Consider the following 25,456-nt stretch of genomic DNA (forward strand, 5'->3'; position numbering starts at 1 on the left):
GTGGAGTACCGCGCCAGTGGGAACGGCAGAGGCGCCGTTACCAGCGCCCCCAGACTTGTACCCTTGCAAAAAGCCGCCTCCATACATACCCATGCCGACTGCCCCCCCACCACCACCACCAGCCACTTCCTAACCATGGCTATATATTAGCCGCCCAGTAATAATTGCTGAAATTCGGCAGCGCCAGCCCACCCTCCCCCCGACTCTGCTCGAGCATTGCCCTCTTCACTCGCGGGGACGTGCCCCCCCCACACAAAGCCCGCAATAACTTTATTGACCCGCTTAAAAAAGGACCGCGGAATGAAGATGGGGAGACCTTGGAAAACGAATAAGAATCTCGGGATGACCGCCATTTTTACCGTTTGAACTCTGCCCACCGAGACAACGGGAGAGCATCCCATCTCCGGAAATCCTCCTTCGTCTGCTCCACCAACCGGGCCAAGTTCAATTTATGCAGCCTGTCCCAACCCCTCGCCACTTGGATACCTAGGTATCTGAAACGTTCCCCTACCACTCTGAACGGCTGTTCCCCCAATCGCCTTTCCTGAACTCTTGCATGGACCACAAACATCTCGCTCTTCCCCATATTGAGCTTATACCCCGAAAACTGGCCGAATTCACCTAAAATTCCCATAATTTCTTCCATCCCCTCCATTGGATCTGAAACGTACAAAAGCATACAGGGAGGCTGTGCTCCACCGCACCCCCGGACCAGCCCCTCGAGGCCCTCAGAGCAATTGCAGCAGCTCTATAGCCAGCGCAAACAGCAGTGGGGAAAGGGGGCATCCCTGTCGCGTCCCCCGGTGCAGTCTAAAGTAGTCTGAAGTCGTCCTGTTCGCCCGTACACTTGCCACAGGAGCCTGGTACAGCAACCTGACCCAGTCAATAAAGCCCCTCCCAAATCCGAACCGCTTCAGAACCTCCCATAAATAATCCCACTCAACCCAATCGAAAGCTTACTCCGCGTCCATCGCGACCACGACCACCACCTCCCCACTCTCCGGGGGCATCATTATCACGTTTAACAGCCACCAGCTGCCTGCCCTTAACGAACCCCATCTGATGCTCCACAATAACATCCGGTACACAGTCCTCAATCCTAGAGGACAGAATTTTGGTCAACAGTTTGGCATCTACGTTCAACAGGGAAATCGGCCTGTAAGACCCACATAGCTCCGGGTCCTTGTCCCATTTCAGGATAAGCGAAATCGTGGCCTGTGACATCGTCTGGGGCAGAAGCCCTCTTTCCCTAGCCTCGTTAAACATCTTCAACAGCATCGGTCCCAATATCTCGGAGAACTTTTTATAGAACTCAACTGGGTACCAATCTGGACCCGGGGCCTTACCCGACTGCGTGGCCTTCAAGCCCGCCACTATCTTTTCCAACCCAATCGTAGCCCCCAGCATTTTTCTACCAGCTCCCCATCCACCTTCGGGAAAGTCAGCCCCTCCAGGAAGTGCCTCATCCCCTCCTGCCCCGCAGGGGGTGCCGACCTGTACAACCTGCTGTAAAAGTCCCGGAAAGCCTTACTCACCCCTGCTGAGTCCCCAACTAAGTTCTCATCCCCGTCAATAACTTTCCCTATTTCTCTAACTGCCTCCCTCTTTCTGAGCTGCTGATCAAGCATCCTGCTGGCCTTCTCACCGTGCTCGTATATCGCCCCCCTTGCCTTTCTGAGCTGTTCCACTGCCCTCCCTGTGGTTAACAAGCCAAATTCTGCCTGTAGCCTCCGACGTTCCCTTAAAAGCCCTGCCTCTGGAGCCTCCGTATACCTCCTGTCCACTTGTAGAATCTCTTTTACCAGTCGGTCCGTCTCTGCCCTATCTGTCCTGCCCCTGTGAGCCCGGATAGAGATCAGCTCTCCTCTCACCACTGCCTTCAGCGCTTCCCAGACCACCGCTGCTGAGACCTCCCCCGTATCATTTACCCGCAGGTAATTCAGCATGCACTTCCTCAGCCTCTCGCACACCGCTTCATCCGCCAATAGCCCTACACCAACCTCCATTGCGGGCGCTGCTTGCTATCCATACGAACCTGCACGTCAACCCAGTGCGGAGCATGGTCCGAGATCGTAATCGCCGAATACCCCATGTCCACCACCCCTGCCAGTAAAGCCCTACCCAAGACAAAGAAGTCGATCCGAGAGTACACCATATGTACGTGGGAGTAAAAAGAAAACTCCTTCGCCCTCGGCTGCCTAAATCTCCAGGGATCTCCCCCGCCCCCCATCTGCTCCATGAACCCTTTCAGCTCCTTTGCCATTGCTGCCACCCTGCCCGTTCTTGAGCGTGACCGATCCAGGCCGGGATCAATAACTGTATTAAAGTCCCCTCCCATGATCAGCTTGTGCGAGTCCAGGTCCGGTATCTTCCCTAGCATCCTCTTTATAAATTCCCAATTTGGCGCATATACGTTAACCAGCACTACCTTCATCCCCTGCAGCTTATCACTAACCATAATATATCGACCCCCCACATCCGAAACTATTCTGCCCACCTCAAATGTCACCCGCTTATTAATCAAGATCGCAACCTCTCTAGTCTTTGTATCCAGCCCAGAGTGGAAAAGCTGGCTGATCCAGCCCTTCCTCAATCTAATCTGGTCCACTACTCTAAGGTGCATCTCCTGCAACATTACCACGTCCTCCTTCAGTCGCCTCGGGTGCGCAAACACACGTGCCCTCTTTACCGGCCCATTTAACCCTCGAACATTCCAGGTGATCAGCGTAGCTGGGGGGCAAAATGCCCCCCCCCCCCAATCCGTCGGTCAGGCATTCCGTTTGCTGGGCCCGCCCCCAGCTCCTGCGCCGCACCTCCTCCGGCCCACCCCTCGGTGGCCACCGCCCCCCTTAGTGTCCCTACACCAAAGTACCTCCCTCGTCAGCAGAACCCCCCCACCCCCACCAACGCTACTCTAAAACCTAACCCATCTCGTAAACTAAACATATGTACACCCCCACTGTGCTTCCGTGAGCTAGCTCACCCAGCTAGCTTGGTGGCCCCCGCCAAGAAGTCTCCCACCTATTGTTCCCTCGGTCCCCTCCCCCCACTCATACAAACAAATTCCTTCATCTAACAATCCCCAGACAAACACCCAGCAGCAAGAGAAAAAAAAACCACACCACCCACCAAAACTCAAATAGGCACATCTCCACCACACAAAAGTGCACATCAATGAAAAAGGCATTGCCAACATCCACCGAATAAAGAACCCGAAAACAGAAAATACCCGCCCCCCCCCCCCGCCTTCTTAAACAGAACTCAAAAACAGAAACAAAACAATAAGAGGAGACAAAACCAATTTAAAACAGAAAAAAAGGGGCCCAATATAGGCCAACAAGTTGCCTCAACGTTCGAGAGTTCTCAGACCCCCACCAGGCCTTTTCTTTTAGCAAAGTCCAGCGCATCTTTGGGCGACGCAAAATAATGATACAGCAGTCCAAACTTCACCTGCTTCTTGAAGAAGATTGACTTAACTTGGTTAAAGCCTGCCCTCTTCCTCGCCACCTCCACACTCAGGTCATGGTACACCCGCAGGATACTGTTGTCCCACTTGCAGCTCTGCGTTCGTTTGGCCCACCGAAGAATGCATTCCTTGTCCAGGAACCTATGGAATCTCGCCACCATTGTCCACGGAGGGTCCCCCGCTCGCGGCTTCCTCGCAAGCGCTCTATACACCCTGTCCACCTCCAACAGTCGGGGGAATACGCCCCCCATAGCAGCTTTTGAAACATACCCGCTACATATGTCCCAGCGTCCGCTCCCTCAGCCCCCTCCGAGAGCCCGACAATTCTTAAGTTCTGCCGGCGGGACCGATTCTCAAGGTCCTCCACATTCTCCAGAAGTCTTTTCTGCTGGTCCCGAAGCATCCCCACCTCCAGCTCCACCGCTGTTTGATGCTCCTCCTGCTCAGCCAGCGCCTTCTCAACCTTCTGGATCGCCCGATCCTGGGCGTCCAATCGGAGCTCCAGCCGATCGATCGATTCTTTAATCGGGTCCAAACAGTCCCGCTTCTGCTTGGCAAAACCGTCCTGGATGACCTGCATCAACTGCTCCGTTGGTCGCTGCGCTGCCACCCCAGGGGTCCGGTACTCGGCCATGCTGTCTCCTGCAGCAGTTTCAGCACAGATCTTGGCTAACTTTTTATTTCTGCCTTTTCGTGCACTTCTGGTTCTTTTCTCCATACACTAATACGTGGAAATGGTGCCCAATTGCCTCAGCCTTCGAATTCACCATCTAAAGCCAGAAAAAGGTCCGGGGGAAAGGTCCAAAAGTCCGACCAGAGCGGGAGCCACCAAATGTGCGACTTACTCCTTCATAGCCGCCACCGGAAGTCCCCTCTTTTTATTTTGACTGTACTTATCCCATCGTCCAATGTCACATTTATCGCTTGTATATCAATACCAAAATGATCCAATTATTTACCATCTCCCTATTATCTGATAGGCCTCCGCCTATTCCCATCACAGCCTTCCATTTTTAATGCTGTGCCATGAAATATTTTACTATTTTGTTTTATGCTACTTTATAATTTAATTTCATGCTTCCAAATTGTTGTTGGATTTATCTCCTAATCTCTTTGTATTTTCCCTTGGCATGCACTCCTCTGCTGCCTATTTCTTAAATCCTCAATTGTTCCCTTAAATCTTTGGATTGGTTTGTCACGTGTAAAGTATTGTTCTGCGTACAGCTCAAACAGATGATGCCGTACATGAAAGGAAAATACATAATAGGGCAAACATACACAATATAAATATATAGACAGACATCGGGTGAAGGTGTGTGAAGAGATCAGACCAGCCCATGAGACCATCTGTCCATAAGAGGGTTGTTTAAAGTCTGGTAACAGTGGTAAAGTAGCTGTTTTTGAATCTGTTAGTGCGTGTTCTCAGACTTTTGTATCTCCTGCCCAATGGAAGTTGGAAGAGTGAGTAAGCTGGGTGGGAGGGATCTTTGATTATGCTGTCCGCTTTCCCAAATCGGTGGGAGGGGTAGACAGAGTCAATGGATGGGAGGCGGGTTCATGTGATGGACTGGGGTGCTCACGACTCTCTTCTGGTGTTGGGCCGAGCAGCTGTCATACCAGGCTGCGATGCAGCCAGATAGGACGCTTTCTCTGGTGCACCTGTAAAGATTGGTAAGAGTCATTGTGGACATGCCGAATTTGCTTAGTTTCCTGAGGAAGTATAGGTGCTGTTGTGCTTGCTTGGTCTAGCGTCGACGTGGGTGGACCAGGACAGATTTTTGATGATGTGCACACCTAGGAATTTGAACCTGTCAACCATCTCCACCGTGGTCCCGTTGATGCACAGTACTTTGCTTCCTGAAGCAAATGACCAACTCATTTAGTTTTGCTGACATCAAGGGAGATTGTTGTCGTTGAGGTTCTCTGATCTCCCTCCTGCATTCTGACTCATCGTTGCTCGAGATCCGACCCACTACAGTCGTGTTGTCAGCAAACTTGTAGATGGAGTTGGAGCCAAACTGCCACGCAGTCGTGTGTGTATAGGAGTACAGTAGGGGGCTAACTACGCAGCCTTGCAGGGCCCCGATATTAAGGGCGATCGTGGAGGAGGTGTTGTTTATTCTTACTGGTGGTGATTTATAGGTCAGGAAGTCACAGATCCAGTTGCAGAGTGAGGCGCCAAGTCCTAGGTTTTGAAGCTTTGATATGAGCTTGGCTGGGATTATGGTGTTGAAGGCAGAGCGGTCATCAATAAATAGGAGTCTGATGTAGGAGCCCTTGTTGTTGAGGTGCTCCAGGGATGAGTGTAGGGCCAGGGAGATGGCATCTGCTGTGGACCGGTTGTGGCGGTATGTGAATTGCAGTGGATCTAGGCATTCTGGGAATATAGAGTTGATGTGCCTCATATCCAACCTCTCGAAGCACTTCATTACGATCGATGTCAGGGCCACCGTGCAATAGTTATTGAGGCACGTTGCTTGGTTCTTCTTTGGCACCGGTGTATGATGGTGGTCTTCTTGACCTCGGGACGGAGAAGGGAGAGGTATAGATGTCCGCGAACACATCTGACAGCTGCTCCGCGCACGACCAGAGACCCCGTCCGGGCCCATCGCCTTCCAAGGGTTCACTTTCAAGAAGGCCGATCTGACTTCGGAGGCTGTGATGGTGGATGTGGGTGTGTCCGGGGATGCTGGGTAGTCGACAACGGTTTGATTGCTTCCTGCTTGAACCGAGTAAAAAATGCGTCGAGTTCATCAGGGAGAGTTGCACTGCTGCCAGAGATTCTGCTCTGCTTCACTTTGTAACCAGTTATGTTGTTTAAGCCTTGCCACAACCGACGAGTGTCTGCAACGCTAGTCTGTGACTCTAGCTTGTTTTGATACAGTCTCTTGGCATCCCGGATGACTTTGCGAAGGTCGTACCTGGATTTCTTGTATAGGTCAGGGTCACCTGACTTGAACGCCTCTGACCTGGCCTTCCGTCAGGCGTCAATCTCCGGATTATGCCATGGTCTCCGGTTGGGAACGTACATACTACTTTATTAATCTTTCTTAATCTGTGGAGTCTCACTAGTGTTTAGCTTGTTCTTTGCTTTTGGCAGAATATACTTTCCCTGCATTCTGTTGAATACTGCCTTGTTCCCATCGTTTTTTACTAATTTGTCCATGTTATTTACCCAAGTCCTTTTCTCAGCCCCTCAAAATCAGCTTTTCACCAATAACCTGGTTTTCATCCTACTCTAACATCTTAATGCATATTATACTATGGTCACAATTGCTTAGATGTTCTCCTACATTTACATCTGTTCTGCTTCATACCTCATTAATAGATATAAACGAATCGACCCGGGTCGGGTGTTTTGCATATTGGGTTAGAAAGGCATCCTGTACATATTGTAGGAAGTCAATTCCTTTATCTCCTTTACCTACTTATTCTGTACAATAAATATCAGGGTAATTGAAATCTCTCGTGATTATTTTATGTTGTTTACTCAATTCCCTAATTACGGCTACGCCACCTCCCTCTCTACCTTTCCTAAATTGTTATCCCCTGCAATGTTTAATTCCCAGTCCTGATTTTTCTATATACATGTTTCATTGATCCCTATGTCTGCCCTTTCAGCGCATGATTACCCCACTGTTCCCATTTTATTAGACACTATTTGCACTGTACTGACATTTTAATCCTTTTAATACAACTTCTTGCAACTTTGTTTTCAATTATCTTTTTAACGACTGTTCTATAACTCTATTTATTCCCTTGCCCATACTTTATTCTTTTTATTCTCTCCTTCCCTCAGGGGCTTCTTTCCTACCCTGACACAATGTTTGGAGGAGGCTGATGAGATTAATTGTCTCAAAGGCTGCAAACAGGGCACAAAAAGATAGTTTGTCTTTGTCACAGTTCACATAGAGAGAAATAACATTAGAAATGAAAGACTACATCGAAGATAGAAAGGAAAAGAAAGACTTCAAGGAAGTAGTTTTTTAAAAATCCTCAACTCCCAAATTCAAAACCAGACTCAGCAGTTGTGAAGTCAATTTTGGATGCAACCTCAATGACCAGACTTCACGTTGTGGCAATTTTAAAGGAACTTACTGCATTTTGCCCATGAAAGAAAACATCGGAGCCGAATGGCAGATGCTATTTTTGCAAATTTAACAAAAGGTGAAGCAGCACAATTTAAATGCCAATTTGCAGACTATTTGTATTTAACTAAGCATTTGTTCTTCCTTATTAATATGACAGCAAATAACTCTGTAATTAAAAATGTAATTAATTTAATTAAAATCTAATTAAATTTTAATGTAATTTAATTAAAAAAACAACATTAAAATTGTTATTTAAAATGTGTACATTGGATTAGGGTAACCTTTTACTGGCAAAAGGAAAACTGATGAATTGCATAAATCGTTAGACGATAATTAGTGATTACGTACCCTATTATTGTGAACACCGTCATTAGTCACATTCTCTACTCCATCCCAGTCCTTATCCGCACCAAAGAGGATCTTATCTGGATCAACGGATTTCAACAGCTGTGGGAAAAGTAAATAAGAATAATTGTTAGAGTCACGCAAGTTGCAGGGGAGGTGTGTAGAGGGAGTGGTGATGGTGTTTTTTTGGGTTAGGGCCTGCAGGTGGGAGTCGCCCTGCTAGCAAGAAATGCTTGTGAACAGAAATGAAGTGGGTCCGGGGTGGCGGTGGTTCGGTGGATGGCCAGTCTAGGAGGAGGTGGGGGAAGAGGTGACGTGGCAATTAAGAAGGGCGAGTTTGGTCATGGACGGGTGGGGCGGCCATCTTGGGTGGGTGGAACCCAAGGGTGATGATCGTGGACTCTGGGGGTGGGGGGGGGGGGGGGCGGAGCGGAAGCCTCCGGTGAGAATAGTGGCTAAATGGGCCAGTTATGTGGCTCCAGGTGTTCGTGCATTTGAAAGGTTTGAGCACAGAGATGATTTTCCTGCAAAAGACGCAACTCTGGGTGAAAGATCAGGTGAGGTTGAGGAAGGGATGTGTGGGCTGAGTGTTCCACTCGGGGTTTGACTTGAAGTCGGGGGGGTCACCATACTGATGAATAAGAAAGCGGGATTTACTGGTGAGTTAGTGAGGTTTGTGATAGCGAGTGGAGTGCTAGTGAGGACTCCAGTGATATTGGTAAACGTGTATGCACCTAATTGGGATGATGCCGGATTCATGAATAGGCTATTAGGGGCGATCCTGGATTTAATAATGGTTATGTGTGGTTGGGGAGAGGGAATTTAATTGTGTATTGGAGCTGCTGGTGGATAGGTTGAACAGTAGGTTGATGGGGAGGTTGGAAATGCCGTGAGCGCTGGAAGGGTTTATTGAGAGGATGGGGATGGTGGATCCGTGGAGGTTTGAGTATCCGCGAGAGAGGGAGTACTCCTTCTCGCATATGTATAGAGTATATTCACGGATTGACATTTTTGTGGTGAGCTGGACGGCGCTGATGGGGGCGGAAGGTGCTGGAATAGTAATTTCGGACCAAGCCCCGCACTATCTGTATGTGAGACTTTGTTCGGGTCAGGCACAGAGGTGTCATTGCATGCCGATGATCAATTCCTGGCGGACCCATTAGAAAGCATGGACAGATCATGGGCTTACTGGAGAGGTTTGGGGCCCTTTCCGGCTATAAATTGAATGTAGGGAAAAGTGAGGTGTTCCTGGTGAATGCAGCAGGGTGGGGGCGAACCTGGGGGCTTTGTCATTTAAGGTGGTAAGGGAGTGATTCTGGTACTTGGGGATTCAGGTAACGCATGAGTGGGCCACGATGCATAGGTGAAATTAAAAAAAAAAATTTTTAACATCTTTTTATTGACATTGTTGGCCGTGTTTATTATTATAGAACATACAGTGCAGAAGGAGGCCATTCGGCCTATCAAGTCTGCACCGACACACTTAAGCTCTCACTTCCACCCTATCCCCGTAACCCAATAACTGCTCCTTCTCCTTCTAACAGTTTGCACACAAAGGGCAATTTAGCATGGCCAATCCACCTAACCTGCACGTCTTTGGACTGTGGAGGAAACCGAAGCACCCGGAGGAAACCCACACAGACACGGGGAGAACGTGCAGACTCCGCACAGTGACCCAGCGGGGAATCGAACCTGGGATTCTGCTGCTGTGAAGCCACAGTGCTAGTCACTTGTGCTACCGTTCTGAATGGTATACAGAAAGGTTCGTCTTGTCCTTCCCTTAATCTATCCTATTTACATTCTGCCACCCTCTGACTCGGCATGTGGTCCCTCCTGCCCCCCTTTCTGTCCCCTTCCCCCCTTTCTTTTCTTCTCCCGTCAACTTTTGTTTCCCTCTCCATCCCACATTGTTCCCCTTTTTGTCTCTCCAGCCTTTTCTCCTCTTCCACCCCCACTCCCCCCGGGTTGCACGTTCCTACGGTTCCCCCAGTCTTTATTTTTCTTTTTCTACTCCCTTTTCTTTCTGTCATTCCCGTTTCCACATCTTACCCGTTGTCGCTGGCCTCGAACAGGTTCCGTAACAGGTCGACAAACTCCCCCCATGCGTTTAAGAAGCCTTCCTCCGACCCTCGGGTGTCATACTTAATCTTTTCCAGGTGGAGAAATTCCAAAAGTTCAGCAAGCCAGTCTGCAGCTGTGGGTGATGCTGATCACCAGCTGAGCAGGATTCTTCAGCGCGTGACAGGGAAGCGAAAGCGAGAGTGTCGGCTCTCTTCCCCATGTGCAGCTCTGGCTGCTCCGATGCCCTGAAGATTGCCACAATTGGGCATGGCTTCACCCTCACAACCTTGGACATTGCCTCGAAGGAGGCTGTCTAGAACCCCGCAAGTTTCGGTCAAGCCCAGAACATGTGGGTGTGGTTGGTTGGACCCCTCTGGCACCGTTCACATTTGTCCCCCACCTCGGGGAAGAACCTGCTCATTCGGGTTCTGGTCAGGTGTGCACCCCTTTGAACTGCACTGAGCCTTGCGCAGCAGGAGGTGGAGTTGGCCCTGTTCAGTGCCTCGCTCCAGAGTCCCCACCCCACTTCTGTCACCAGTTCATCCTCCCATTTCCATCTGGTCTCGTCCAATGGTGTTTGGGGTCTGTCCAGCAGCTGTCCATACATTTCCCACATAGTCCCCCTTCTTTACTGCCCGTGCATCAGACCCTCTAATAGACCCTCTGGGGCCCCGTGGTATCCTACTGTCTCTTTGCGGAGGAAGTGTTTTATTTGCAGGTGTTTCATTTCCTGTCCTGTCGGCAGTTCCCACTCCTCCGTCAGTTTGTCCAGTGTCGTTAGTCTGTGCCCTACGTAGAAGAAGTTCCGAACTGGCAGTGCGCCTCCGATCCATCTCCATTTCCTGAAGGTAGTGTCTATCTAGCATGGCTGGGGGGAATTTGTGATTGCCGCAGATGGGAGTCATGGGGATATTGTAGTCAGCACGAAGTGCTGTCAATTGGGCCCACGTTTTCAGTGTGGCGGTTATGTATTTTGGCTTGATATGTATTTTGCCGAGGGGGATTGGACTGCTGTTGTAGCCAAAGCCCAAGAGTCATCCCCTTGCAGGAGGCCTCCTTCATCCGCACCCACTTTGAATTGGGTTTGTTTACCCATCCCCTCACTCTTTCCACGCCATTGCTGCCCAGTGGCAATACTGTGGGTTTGGTATTGCCAAATCACCTTTGATTTTCCTCCTTTGCAATGTTAGTTTGGGAATTCTCGGGTTCTCACCCCCCAAACGCCATGATTAAACTGTATATGTTTTGGAAAAAGGCCTTGGAGATGAAGACCAGTATGGATCTAAACAGGAAGAGGAACCGTGGCAGCACGTTCATCTTGGTCGTCTGCACTCTCCCCGCCAGGGAGAGTGGGAGTGAACCCCACCTCTGTAGGTCTTTTTTGACTTCCTCTACAAGGCTGGTCAGGTTTCACTTGTGGATCTGCGTCCAGTCTCCGGCTATTTGGATCCCAGGTATCAGAATCTGTTCTGGGCTATTTTAAATGGGAGCCCCTCCAGCTCTGCCCCTCCCCCCATTGGGTTCACTGGGAACGCCTCACTTCTGCCCAGGTTAAGTATGTAACCCGAGAATGTTCCAAACTCTTTCAGGATCCGCATGATTGCCTTTAGTCCTGCAGCTTCGAGACATTCAGGAGCAGGTCATCCGCATAGAGTGAGACTGTGCTCTCTGTCTCCTCTCTGGATGCCCTTCCAGCTTTTTGCAGGACTATCGGCAGGGATTCTATTGTAGTGCGAACAAGAGCGGGGACAACGGGCATCCTTGCCTTGTGCCTCTTTGAAGCTGGAAGTATTCAGAGCTGATGGTGTTGGTGCGAACGCTCGCCTTGGGAGTGTTGTACAGGAGTCTCACCCAGGCGGTGAATCCTGCTCCTATCCCAAACCGTTCCAGTACCTCGAGGAGGTACTTCCATTCGACTCTGTCGAAGGTTTTTCCTGCATCCAGAGAGAGGGTCACCTATGGTGTTCTCTCCGAAGGGAGTGTCATTATTACATTCAGCAGCCGCCTGATGTTCGCAGTGAGTTGCCTACCCTTGGCAAAGCCCGTTTGGTCCTCTGCGACCAGCTCTGGTACCCAGCTTTCGGTCAAGACCGTTGCGAGTATTTTCGCATTTAAATTCAGCAGCGAAATGGGTATATATAATCCGCACTCCATCGGATCTTTATTCTTTTTAGGTATCAGTATGGCCTGCGCTATCTTAGGAGGCAAAGTGGCCCTTGCCAGCGAACTCGTGAACATGTGCCTTAGCTGTGGGGCCAGGGCGGGCGCAAATCTTTTAAAGAAGTCCGCCGGTAATCCATTGGGTCCCGGTGCCTACCCGCCTGCATGGAGCTGATGCTCTCTATGATTTCTCCCCGATCTAGTGATACTTCTAGCCCCCGCCATCTGTCTTCTCCCACGACTGGGAACTATTTCATCCCCGCGTCCCCGTCGGGGAGCTCGGAGGTGTACAGTCCTCGATAGGTCTCGAATGCCCGATTGACCTCTTTTGGTTCTGCTATCAGTCTGCCTCTGCTGTTCTTTACCTGCGCTATTTCCCTCGTGGCTGCCTGCTTTCTCAGTGTTCATAAAAGGTCCCCCAGTGTCTGGCGGAGTTGGTGCACTGCTTAGTCTATTTGTAGATTTTTTTCTCTCCCCCAACAGCTCTATGGTCAGGGCCTCGGAGTACTTTCTGTCTACCGCCAGAATGGAGTGAACCAACTGCTGCCTGGCCGTCCTCTCTTCCCTACCTAGGCATGCCTTGTAGGCTACGATCGCTCCTCTAATCACGGACTTCAGTGCCTCCCAGAACGTGGAGGGGGAGCTCTCTCCATTCTGGTTGTTATTAACGTAATCGCCCATGGCTCACAATGTTTTATTGACAGAAGGCCTTGTCAGCCAGCAGGTCTGTGCCTAGCCTCCATGTGGGGGGCGTCTCCAACCTCACATTCATGTGATGTGGAGCGTGGTCGGAGATGACGATTGCAGAATATTCCGCTCCTATGATTCCTGGAAGCACCAGTTTCGCTGGCTTTTAAAGCACACCAAGGCAGGCCAGCAGCACGGTTCAATTCCCGTACCAGCCTCCCCGAACAGGCGCCGGAATGTGGCGACTAGGGGCTTTTTACAGTAACTTCATTTGAAGCCTTCTTGTGACAATAAGCGATTTTCATTTTATTTCATTCATTTCTCCACTGCAAAGAAGTCGATGCGGGTGTACACCTTGTGCACCTGCGAAAAGAACGAGAACTCCTTTTCCCCCCGGGTATAGGAACCTCCATGAATAGTCTACAGCTCACATCTGCTCCATGAATATTCCCAACTCCCGAACCATGACTGCCTTTCTCCCCGTTCTGGGGTTAGATTATCGGTCAGTGGGTCCTGTACGCAGTCAAAGTCGTCCCCCATAATCAGTTGGTGTGTGTCGATGTCGAGGATTTCCGCCATGATCTCTTTTATAGAATTTGTGTCGTCCCAGTTGGGGGCGCACACATTCACCAACACCACTGGCGCCCCTTCCAGGACACCGCTGACCATAATGTACCGTCCCCCGGGTCTGTAACCGTCTTGGTCTCCACGTCCTCTTGCTGATCAGTATGGCTACTCCCCTAGCCCTCATCCCGTAGCACAAATGGTCGTAAGTCCCACCCAACTCTTCCTTATCAGCAATCTGTCCTTCTCTCTCAGGTGCGTCTCCAGTAGGTAAATTATGTTGGCCTTCAGGCTTCTTAGGTGGGCAAAGACTCTGGAACTTTTCACTGGGCCGTTCGAGTCCCCTTACATTCCAGGTAACAATGCTCATGGGGGGGGTTTCTGACCTCCCACCTCGCCCCCCCCAGCCCTGCAGGATCACCCATACTTACCTGGTGGACGCGTCCCTGCACTCCGGAGTTTCCCTTTGTTAGGGGGTGTAGCCATCTGTACAACTTACCGCATCGATCGCACAGGCTGCGAGACTGCTCGCGCTGTGACAGTATTTTCTTCTCGGATGTCTTGTCCCAAAATATTTGTTTTTTTTTTAAAAATGAGGGAGTCACATATGGTGACCAATTATAATGGGTAATTGATAATAAAAGGACAGACAGACAGACATACGAGATCTTAAGCAAGATAATAACAGATATTATGCTTGTGTCCACAGAACCACAGAAGCCACAGGAAAACCACGGAAGGAAAAAGAGAACATGAAGACAGACATCATGGTCTACATTTGGATCTTGCGGGATCACTCCAGTTGCGCGCGGACGCGACCCATACCCCAAGCCATGAATGTTTCCCATCCCTGCCATACATTACACCCAAAGACAGTAACTGATACACCAACCTGGTGTGACAAGTTTATCACCTGGTATTCCCTGGTCCTACATCGTAGAAGCACTGCAAGTCATTGCAATACTCTGCAGTGTCATCCAGACTTAGGAAATAGCGAAGGAAAGCCTCCCGCACTCCAGTATATACCTTCAGACCCCCTATTTTCGGACTTCAGCAAATCAATCCCCCACTCTCTTTAAGTGAATTAAAGTGCATCGATTTATTTTTGTTTGTTCTAATAAAAAGATGTAAAACTCTGTGCTTGACTGCCAGGCTACAGAGACCTGTATTGCTGCTACTGCAGTTTATTATTTTTTAAAATATATATTTATTAAGAATTTTAACAGTTTTTCACTCTTACAAACAAACTCCTCCCCCCCCCCCCGTAACAAAAAGAAAAAAAGCGCACGTAGCAAGACATGAACATCGTAAATCGATATGATACAGAGCTTTGTACATTGGATTCCTCCCGTACATGTCAGTTTTCCAGATCCTTCATGTATTTTCTGGCTCAAATACCCCCCAAACAAGCCCCCCCTCCCCCCCCGGGTTGCTGCTGCTGCTGACTGACCTTCATCTAACAGTCCACGAGATAGTCTAGGAACGGTTGCCACCGCCTGTAGAACCCCTGCGCAGATCCGCTCCAATTTGATAAACCCTGCCATATCATTTATCCAGGCCTCCACGCTGGGGGGCTTCGCCTCTTTCCACATTAACAAGATCCTTCGCCGGGCTACTAGGGACGCAAAGGCCAGTATGCCGGCCTCTTTCGCCTCCTGCACTCCCGGCTCGTCCACTACTCCAAATAGTGCTAGCCCCCAGCTTGGCTTGACCCGGACTTTCACCACCTTAGATACTGTTCCCGCCACTCCCCTCCAGAACCCCTCCAATGCCGGGCATGACCAAAACATATGGACATGGTTTGCCGGACTTCCTGAGCACCTCCCACATCTGTCCTCTACCCCAAAGAACTTACTCAGCCTCGCCCCCGTCATGTGCGCTCTATTAACCACCTTAAATTGTATCAGGCTAAGGCTGGCACACGAAGAGGAAGAATTAACCCTACTTAGGGCATCAGCCCATAGCCCCTCCTCAATCTCCTCCCCCAGCTCCTCCTCCCTTTTACCCTTCAGCTCCTCTACCAACGCCTCCCCCTCTTCTTTCACCTCCTGGTATATCGCCGACACCTTGCCCTCTCCGACCCATACATTAGAGATCACCCTGTCTTGAATCTCCCGTGCCGGGAGCAACGGGAATTCCCTCACCTGTCGCCTCACAAACGCCCTCACCTGCATGTATCTGAAAGTATTTCCCGGGGGTAGCCCAAACTTCTCCTCCAGTGCCCCTAGGCTCGCAAACGTCCCGTCAATTAACAGGTCCACCATTCCCCTAATCCCTGCTCGATGCCAGCTCTGAAACCCCCCGTCCATCCTCCCTGGGACAAACCGATGGTTGCCCCTGATCGAGGACCACACCGAGGCTCCCACTGCGCCCCATGCCGTCTCCACTGGCCCCAGATCTTTAGCGTTGCCGCCACCACCGGACTCGTGGTGTACCTTGTCGGCGAGAGCGGCAGCGGTGCCGTCACCAGCGCCCCCAGGCTCGTTTCCTTGCAGGACGCCATCTCCAACCTCTTCCATGCCGCCCCTTCTCCCTCTATCACCCACTTACGGATCATCGCCACATTTGCTGCCCAGTAGTAGCCACCCAGATTCGGCAGCGCCAACCCTCCTCTGTCCCTACTGCGCTCCAGAAACCCTCTCCTTACCCTTGGGGTCTTATTCGCCCACACAAAACCCATAATACTCCTGCCTACCCTCTTAAAAAAGGCCTTGATGATTACAATTGGAAGGCACTGGAACACAAAAAGAAACCTCGGGAGGACCACCATTTTGACCGACTGCACGCTACCCGCTAGCGAGAGCGGCAACATGTCCCATCGTTTGAAGTCCTCCTCCATCTGCTCCATCAGCCTCGTCAGATTAAGTTTATGTAGGGCCCCCCAACTCCTAGCTATTTGGATCCCCAAGTACCGAAAGCTCCTTTCCGCCCTCCTCAGCGGTAGATCGTCTATCCCCCTTTCCTGGTCTCCTGACTGTACTACAGAAAGCTCACTCTTCCCTACATTAAGCTTATAGCCCGAATAATCGCCAAACTCTCTCAGAGTCTGCATGACCTCCACCATCCCCTCCACTGGATCCGCCACATACAGCAACAGGTCGTCTGCATAAAGCGACACTCTATGCTCCTCTCCCCCTCGGACCATCCCCCTCCATTTCCTAGACTCCCTTAATGACATGGCCAAGGGTTCAATTGCTAATGCAAACAACAGGGGGGACAGGGGGCACCCATGCCTCGTCCCACGATACAGCCGAAAATACTCCGACCTCCGCCGATGCGTAACCACACTCGCCACCGGGACTCTGTATAGGAGCTTAACCCAACTAATAAACCCTCCCCCGAACCCAAACCTCCGCAGCACTTCCCAGAGGTACTCCCATTCTACTCGGTCAAAGGCCTTCTCCGCGTCCATAGCCGCCACTATCTCCGCCTCTCCCTCCACCGATGGCATCATTATCACGTTTAGGAGCCGCCGCACATTGGTGTTTAGCTGCCTGCCCTTTACAAATCCCGTCTGGTCCTCGTGAATCACCCCCGGGACACAGTCCTCGATCCTCGTAGCCAGCAACTTAGCATCCATGTTGAGCGAGATCGGCCTGTACAACCCACATTGCAGTGGGTCCTTGTCCCGCTTCAGGATCAAAGAGATCGTCGCCTCAGACATTGTCGGGGGCAGGGTCCCTCCCTCCCTTGCCTCATTAAAAGTCCTCACTAGCAACGGAGCTAACAGGTCTACGTACTTCCTATAGAACTCAACCGGGAACCCGTCCGGTCCCGGGGCCTTCCCTGCCTGCATACTCCCCAGACCTTTTGATCAGCTCCTCCAACCCAATTGGTGCCCCCAAACCAGCCATCTCCCGCTCCTCCACCCTCGGGAACCTCAGTTGGTCCAAGAATCGTCGCATCCCCTCTTCCCCCGCTGGGGGCTGGGATCTGTACAGCTCCTCATAGAAGGCCTTGAATGCCTCATTTACTTTCGTCGCACTCCACACCGTAGCTCCCTTTCCATCCTTGACTCCACCTATTTCCCTCGCTGCCATCCTCTTATGGAGCTGGTGTGCCAGCATCCGGCTCGCCTTCTCCCCATACTCGTACGTCGCCCCCTGCGCTTTCCTCCACTGTGCCTCTGCCTTCCCTGTGGTCAACAGGTCGAACACCGTCTGGAGATGTCGCCTTTCCCTAAGTAGTCCCTCTTCCGGGGCTCTGCGTATCTCCTGTCCACGCTTAAAATCTCCCCCACTAACCTCTCCCTTTCCATGCCCTCTATCTTCTCCCTATGAGCCCTGATGGAGATTAGCTCTCCCCTGATCACCGCCTTCAGTGCCTCCCATACCACCCCCACCTGCACCTCCCCGTTGTCATTGGCCTCCAAGTACCTTTCAATGCACCCCCTCACCCTCCCACACACCGCCTCATCTGCCAGCAGTCCCACATCCAACCACCACAACGGGCGTTGGTCCCTCTCCCAACTCCAGTTCCACCCAGTGCGGGGTGTGATCTGAAATGGCTATGGCTGAGTACTCCGTTCCCTCCACTTTCGGGATCAGCGCCCTGCCCAGAACAAAAAAAATCTATCCGTGCTTTGTGCACGTGGGAGAAAAAAGAAAATTCCCTGGCCTGCGGCCTGGCAAACCTCCACGGATCCACTCCCCCCAATCTGGTCCATAAACCCCCTAAGCACCTTGGCCGCAGCCGGCCTCTTTCCGGTCCTAGATCTGGAGCGATCCAGTGCTGGGTCCAACACCGTATTAAAATCCCCACCCATTATCAAGCTTCCTACCTCCAGGTCCGGAATGCGCCCCAACATACCCTTCATGAATCCAGCATCATCCCAGTTCGGGGCGTATACATTTACCAATACCACCCACAGCCCCTGCAACTTACCGCTCACCATCACATATCGACCTCCATTGTCCACTACGATATTCTTGGCCTCAAACGACACCCGATTCCCCACCAATATTGCCACCCCTCGGTTCTTCGCATCCAGCCCCGAATGGAATACCTGTCCTACCTATCCCTTTCTTAACCTGACCTGGTCTGCCACCTTCAAATGTGTTTCCTGAAGCATGGCCACATCTACCTTCAGTCCCTTTAAGTGCACGAACACTCGGGCCCTCTTTACCGGCCCATTCAGGCCCCTCGCATTCCACGTTATCAGCCGGATAGTGCGGGAAAAAGCCCGCGCTTTCCTGAGCCTGCCCCGCCCCCTCTGGCGCAGCTCCTGTCGCGGCCTTGTCTCATTTCCCCCATCCCCGAGCCTCCCCTCCCTCCAGCACCGGCGCCCACTGTCTCATACAGTCTTCTCACTCGGTCCCTTTCCCCATCCCCATCCATCACCCAACCCGTGGAACATTTCCTGCGCGTGATTAACACCCTATGTACAACAAACATCGTAACATCCCCCCCACCTTCACAAACCCTCAGTTTGAGTCCAACTTTTCAGTTTGAATAAAGGTCCAAGCCTCCTCAGGCGTTTCAAAATAGTGATGTTGATCCTTGAATGTGACCCACAGTCGCGCTGGCTGCAGCATTCCGAATCTCACTCCTTTCCGATGCAGCACCACCTTGGCCCGGTTGAAACCCGCTCTCCTCTTTGCTATCTCCGTGCTCCAGTCCGGGTAGATACGGATCTCCACAATCTCCCAGCTGCTGCTCCGCTCTTTCTTGGCCCATTTCAAGACCCTCTCTCTGTCCGTGAACCGGTGAAACCTCACCACAATCGCCCTTGGCGGCTCATTAGCCTTGGGCCTCCTCGCCAGCACCCGATGTGCCCCATCCAGCTCCAGAGGCCTCGCAGGGGCCTCCGCACCCATCAGCGACTCGAGCATCGTGCTCGCATATGCCCCGGCATCGGCCCCCTCCACTCCTTCAGGGAGACCCAGGATCCGAAGATTCTTTCTCCTCGACCTGTTCTCCAGGTCTTTGAATCTTTCCGCCCACCTTTTGTGCAGCGCCTCGTGCGCCTCCACCTTCACCGCCAGGCCCAAGATCTCATTCTCGTTCTCATTAACTTTTTTCTGCACCTCCTGGATCTTTACCTCGTGGGCCTTCTGGGTCATCCCTAATCCTTCCATCGCCGACAGCATAGGCGCCAGCATCTCTTTCCGCAGCTCCTCAAAACAACGCTTAATGAACTCTTGCAGCTTCGGCCCGCCTTCCACTTTATCTCCGGCCGCCGCCATCTTGATTTTCTTCCCTCGCTTCTCTCGCTGCTCCAACGCCGCTTTTTTAGCCGTTTCACTTCTTGTCCGTTCCATATACAGTGAAGGGGGAACTCACTCTCACCTTCCCACACGGAACGTCTTCAGAAAATTCCTGTTGGGGCTCCTCTGGAGAGCCCGAAAGTCCGTGATCGCAGGAGCTGCCGAATCATGCGGCTTAGCTCCGCATCGCCGCAACCGGACTACTGCAGAGTTTATAATATTGTAAATTCTTTTACTTGACTAAGGATAGTTTAGATAAGAATAGTTAGAAGTTCCTGTGTTTTTATTTTGTAATGCATGAATGTCATAGCGCCCCGTAGAATTTTATAATAATGTGTGTATATAAAACAATTTAGGTAAAGTTCCAATCCATAGGACAGAGTAGAGTAGAGCCTGTCCCTGCTTACGGGTGCTCGACTTAGGAAGAGAACAAAGAAGATGCAGTAATATGATCCTTCACACTTCGCGTTGAGGATCACAAGGAGGGTGTGTAGCCATCTGGGATGGCCACTTCCAGAATACAAAATGGACGCTCGCAAAGAATATAGGGAACTGTGGACAATGCTAGAAAACAAGCAAGCACAGAGCCTGAATGTATATTTTGGAAACAGCTCCCAGATGGAATTGAAACTATGGGTCGATTAGCAAATTGATGGCCCATCTCTGGGAAACAAAGGAATGACACTCAGGTAACCGATACTATTGCAGACATCCCGGCGCCAGAAAGACACAAACAAAGCAAGGCCAACGGCCACCTAAGACACGCCCAGCTATCAGGGCACCCACCCCTTTATTGGTTAAGATCGATAACAGTGATCGAGAAGCGGCCCAATTAATTGGGACCAAGTTTAAGGCCGGCCTAAAAGCGCGCAAAGCCCCTCCCAAGTACAAGAAGGAACCCCCACGAGAGATTCACTCCCTTGGACCTGGCTCTCAAAGCGGAGACCCCCATCCATCAGCATCACCAGAAGCAAGTAAGTTCAAGTTCAACGCTCGCTACCAGACGGACGACCTTAGCTGTACTCCTGTATAGCTTCGAACCCAACAGCCTCAGATCCGAACAACGGCCATTGTTCCTCTGACTAAGTGGGCACTCAAAGTTAAGTATAGGCGTTAGCGTTAGAGATAGTTTAGTTTGTAGTACTGTTGGGCATGAGTAGATCTTACTGTGTGTGTAAATAAATAGTATTGACTTTGAACTAACTAACTGGTGTATTGGCTCTTTGATCGGTATTCGGGTTTGAACCTTGTGGCGGTATCGAGAGATACCTGGCGACTCTAAAGTAAACATAATTAGGATTAAGGAAGGCGACCATATTGACCGCCATATTTATAACAAGATAAACAGAGCAACAGGGGCTGTCCAAATGGCCGCTGTCGCCGTTCTCGCCATGAGGTCGGGCCCCTGCACTCCGGGGATTCCCTTCGACCAGGGGGCACCCAACATGGCCGGCAACTATGTGTACGCCACATGGTGCGCCCCTGGTCTCCCTTTGCCCAGGGGTCCTCCTGAGTGGCTGCTTGCTACGCCATCTTACCGGCAACATGGTAGCATTGTGGATAGCACAATTGCTTCACAGCTCCAGGGTCCCATGTTCGATTCCGGCTTGGGCACAGTCTGTGCAGTCTGCACATCCTCCCAGTGTGTGCGTGGGTTTCCTCCGGGTGCTCCGGTTTCCTCCCACAGTCCAAAGATGTGCAGGTTAAGTGGATTGGCCATGATAAATTGCCCTTAGTGTCCAAAATTATCCTTAGTGTTGGGTGGGGTTACTGGGTTATGGGGATAGGGTGGAGGTGTTGACCTTGGGTAGGGTGCTCTTTCCAAGAGCCGGTGTAGACACGATGGGCCGAATGGTCTCCTTCTGCACTGTAAATTCTATGATAATCTATGATAATCTTGGTTCCGCGCCCTGCTCCATGCCTGCCGAGGCATGTTGCTTATCCATACCCCCCCCCCTGCCCTGAACCCCCCCCCCCCCCTCTCCTGACTGCCACCCGCCCTTCCCACCCAGGGCCAGGTGCTCCCTCTCCCCAGAGATGTGTGCCGCAGCCTTCCTTCCTGTCTGTCTTCCCGTGCTAGCCCTCCTTGCTAGTGCGGTGGCTCCCCTCCCAGTGCTGGTCTAGCCCTAGCCCTGTTTTATCTACCCATCTCTGCCGCCCCCCCCCCCCCGTCTCACCTGCTTGCCTACTTCCCCTATTCTCGCTCCCCTTTCCCCCTCTTCAAACTGAAAGAGACGAGACGAACACGAAAACGAGGCAAAATAGTCCCGGACAAAAACATAGTCCATATGACAGTTTGTCGTCGGTTCACCCTCCACTCTTGTTCCCTTTCTTCCTCTGTCCCTGCCTCACCGCTGCCACGTCGGCTCTCCCTCCAGGTTATTCGTTTTTATGAACTCATCGGCCTCCGCCGAGGTGCCAAAGTAATGTTCTTCCCCCTTGTATGTCACCCAGAGTCTGGCTGGGAATACATGCCGAATCGCACCCCGTTTTTGTAGAGCGCCAATTTCGCTCTTTTGAATTCGGACCTCTTTTTTGCCAGGTCCGCCCCAATGTCCTGGTACACCTCGATTCTGTGCTCGTCCCATGAGCATGACTTGCATTGGTGAAATGTGACAGGGTTGGTGGAGGTTAAGGGAAATCTTAAAAGGAGGGATGTGCTGCACCCGACATTGGCGGGGAGGGTGCAGGTGGTGACAATTAGCATACTGCCAAGATTTCTGTTTGAGGTTCAGTCTCTCCCGATTTTCCTCCCACAACCTTTTTTTTTCGGAAGGCAGACGCGTTAATCGCAGAATGCGGATGTGTTAATCTCAGAATGGGCCGGGAAGATACCGAGGGTGAACAGGCCTATGCTGCAAAGGCAGAGGTGAGAAGGTGGGATAGCACTCCTGAATTTGCTGCATTTCTGTTGGGCAGCGAATGTGGAAAAGGGGAGACGATGGTGGGAGGGAGCAGCTTGGGTCAAGTTAGAGGAGGAATCTTGCAAGGGTGCGGGTCTGGGGCCACTGGTGACAGCCCCACTGCCGGTCACCCCGAGGAAGTACATGAGGAGTCTGATGGTGGAGTTGTCTTCGGGTAACATGTTGGTGATGGCTCCATTGTGTGGGAAATCATAGGTTTACACAGTGGGGTGGGGGGGGGGGGGGGCGATAGGGTGTATAGGAGATGGAGGGACGAGGGATAGGGTAGGCCAGGGAACTGCTGCAGAGGGGAAGTTTGCTGGGCTAGAGGAGCTGTGGAGCGATTCCTGCTACCAAGTGGGAGAGAGTTTAGATATTGGCAGGTGCGGGACTTTGCACACAAGGAGCTGCCTTTGTTCCCTCAGGTGCCGGAGTATATGGAGAAAATGTTGCACCCGGATTTTTTGTGTGGGGAGGGGGGGGGAAGGAGGAGTCAGGTTCACAATCACAGCATGTATAGGAGAGAAACAATTGCAAAATAATTACAGATTGGAATGTGATGAAGGAGCAGCGTTCCGATAGCTTGTGATTACAAATAAACCTGTTGGGACTTTAACCTGGTGTTGTGAGACTTCTTACTGTGCCCACGATAGGGTAGATAGAAAGACTTGTACAGCCTAGCTGAGGGGTCAATTATCAGGATATAAGGTGATTGGCAGAAGGATTAGAGGGGACATGAACAAAGAACAATACAACACAGGAACAGGCTCTTTGGCCCTCCAAGCCTGCGCCGGCCACGATACCAACCGTTGCCAATTCTTGTGCCATATCCCTCTAGACCCATCCTTTCCATGTGTTTGTCAAAATGCCTTTTGAACGCCGTTAATGTATCTGCTTCCACAACCTCCCCTGGCAACGCGTTCCAGGCACTCGCACATCTCCTCTAAACTTTGCCGCACGGACCTTCAACCTATGCCCCCTGATGGCTGACCGCTCCACCCTGGGAAAGAGTGTCTGTCCATCCACTCAATCCGTGCCCCTTATAATCTTGTAGACCTCTTACCAGGTCACGCCTCAACCTCAGTCTTTCTTTTTTTTTTTTAATAATTTTTTTTTATTCTCCTCCATTTTCACATTTTCTCCCACATTTACATCCATCAACAATAAACAATAATCAGTAAGATATGTCAGTCCCCATAATAACAACAACGATCCCATCTACCCACCAACCCCCAATCCGCATGTTTACATAAACAAATGACAAAAATAAATCAGGGATTACCCGTAGTCACCCTTAATCTTACACAGCTCCCACCCCCCCACCCCAGGTCTCCAGCTCCTCCCGTCCACTGCCTCTTGTAAAACTCCTCCCCCTACCCTCGGTTCCTTCCCCCCCAACTTTCCACCCCGGCTAGACCACTCGGACCCTATTCTGCCAGGCTCCGATGGCCACAGCCCCTCCCCCCACCTCACTCCCGTTCACTGGCCGGCACACACCGGCCAGAGTGGAGGCCCCCGCCCGGGTCCCTTTCCCACTTGCCCGGCCCCAGGAAAGCCCAAAGATCCCCTTTTAGCACACAAACCCCGCCTATCCACCTACACCCCAAAGAACTCTCATTTTGAGTGAAAGTCCCGTCCCTTCCCACGTCCAAATATATACCACCTTGGCTCCTTTAATCTCTACACCCGCTCGCAGTGATACAAAAAAGAAGAAAAGACAGTCATGAGGTTACATCGGCACATGGCCATTCCTCAATTTGTCAGTTCTGCCACAGTCCTTCTGCTTTCGCAAACTCCTCCGCTGCTTCCGCCGTTCCAAAATAAAAGTCCCTGAGCTTGTAAGTCACCCTCAGCTTCGCTGGATATCCAATGCCGCACCGCACCTTGCTAACGTACAGTGCCCTCTTCACCCGGTTGAAGGCAGCCCGCCTCCTTGCCAGCTCCACCGTAAAGTCCTGGTATACACGTATACCAGCTCCAGCCCACTGCACCACCCGCTTCTGCTTGGCCCAGCTCAGGACCTTCTCCTTCAGCCTGTACCTACGGAAGCTCAGAGTCACTGCCCTTGGCGGCTCACTCGCCTTTGGTACAGGCCTACACAACCGATGAGCCCGATCCAGTTCATATCGGGATGGGTCCTCCCCCTCCCCCAGTAGTTTTGCCAGCATCGCGGCAAAATACTCAGTCGGTTTCGGTCCTTCAACTCTTTCGGGCAGCCCCACAATCCTCAAGTTCTGTCGCCTGGATCTATTTTCCAGGTCTTCCATTTTTCCTCGCAGATCCTTGTTAGTATCCATCACCTTCCGCATCTGTTTCCCCATCGAGGCAAGTTGATCACCGTGCTGCAATAACGTCTCCTTCACTTCTTTCAGCGCCTCCCCTTGCTCTCGCACCTCCGCCACTGCGCTCGCCACCTCCGTCCTCACCGGGGAAACCGCCTCCTCCACCAGCACACTCAAGACCTCCCTCATCTCCTTCCTCACCGTATCCATGCATTTCGCAATCTGCGTCAACTGCTTTTCAAATTCCGCAGCCATCACCTTGGTTATTTCTTCAGCCGTAAGCAGTGCGGCCTTCCCTGGTGCTCCAGCCTCCATTTTTCCTGGTGACCCCGCGGTGACCTTTCCACTCCCCAACGGACCTCCAGCTGGTTTTTTTAAGGCCGTTTTTTTTGCTCACCTGTGTCTTCTCAGTGCCTCCTCCGTGCCTTCTCCCTTCTTCTGCCGCCTCCGTGGACCCTGGGACCGGGCTTAAAGCCCCGAAATTGCCGTTCCCGAGCGGGGGCTCTCCATCGTGCGGCCGCCTCCCGCCCGCCGTCACCGGAAGTCCAACCTCAGTCTTTCTAATGAAAACAATCCAAGTCTATTCAGCCTCTCCAAATAGCCAACACCCTCCAGACAGGGCAACATTCTGGTAAACTTCCTCTGCACTTTCTCCAAAGCCTCCACATCCTTCTGGTAGAGTGGTGACCAG

At 51.5% G+C, this 25,456-nt stretch overlaps 1 protein-coding gene across 2 annotated transcripts in view; it reads right to left on the reverse strand.

Moving 5' to 3' along the window:
• ndc80 (NDC80 kinetochore complex component) overlaps positions 1 to 25,456 on the reverse strand; it is a 225,356-nt gene that overhangs the window by 154,241 nt on the left and 45,659 nt on the right. For both annotated transcript variants that reach the window (XM_072482927.1, XM_072482926.1), the window contains one exon: positions 7,906 to 8,004. In XM_072482927.1, the coding sequence (XP_072339028.1) occupies positions 7,906 to 8,004 (99 nt within the window). The remainder of the gene's footprint in view (positions 1 to 7,905; positions 8,005 to 25,456) is intronic.

This window comes from Scyliorhinus torazame, chromosome 18, assembly GCF_047496885.1.
Source record: "Scyliorhinus torazame isolate Kashiwa2021f chromosome 18, sScyTor2.1, whole genome shotgun sequence".
Classification (NCBI taxonomy): domain Eukaryota; kingdom Metazoa; phylum Chordata; class Chondrichthyes; order Carcharhiniformes; family Scyliorhinidae; genus Scyliorhinus; species Scyliorhinus torazame.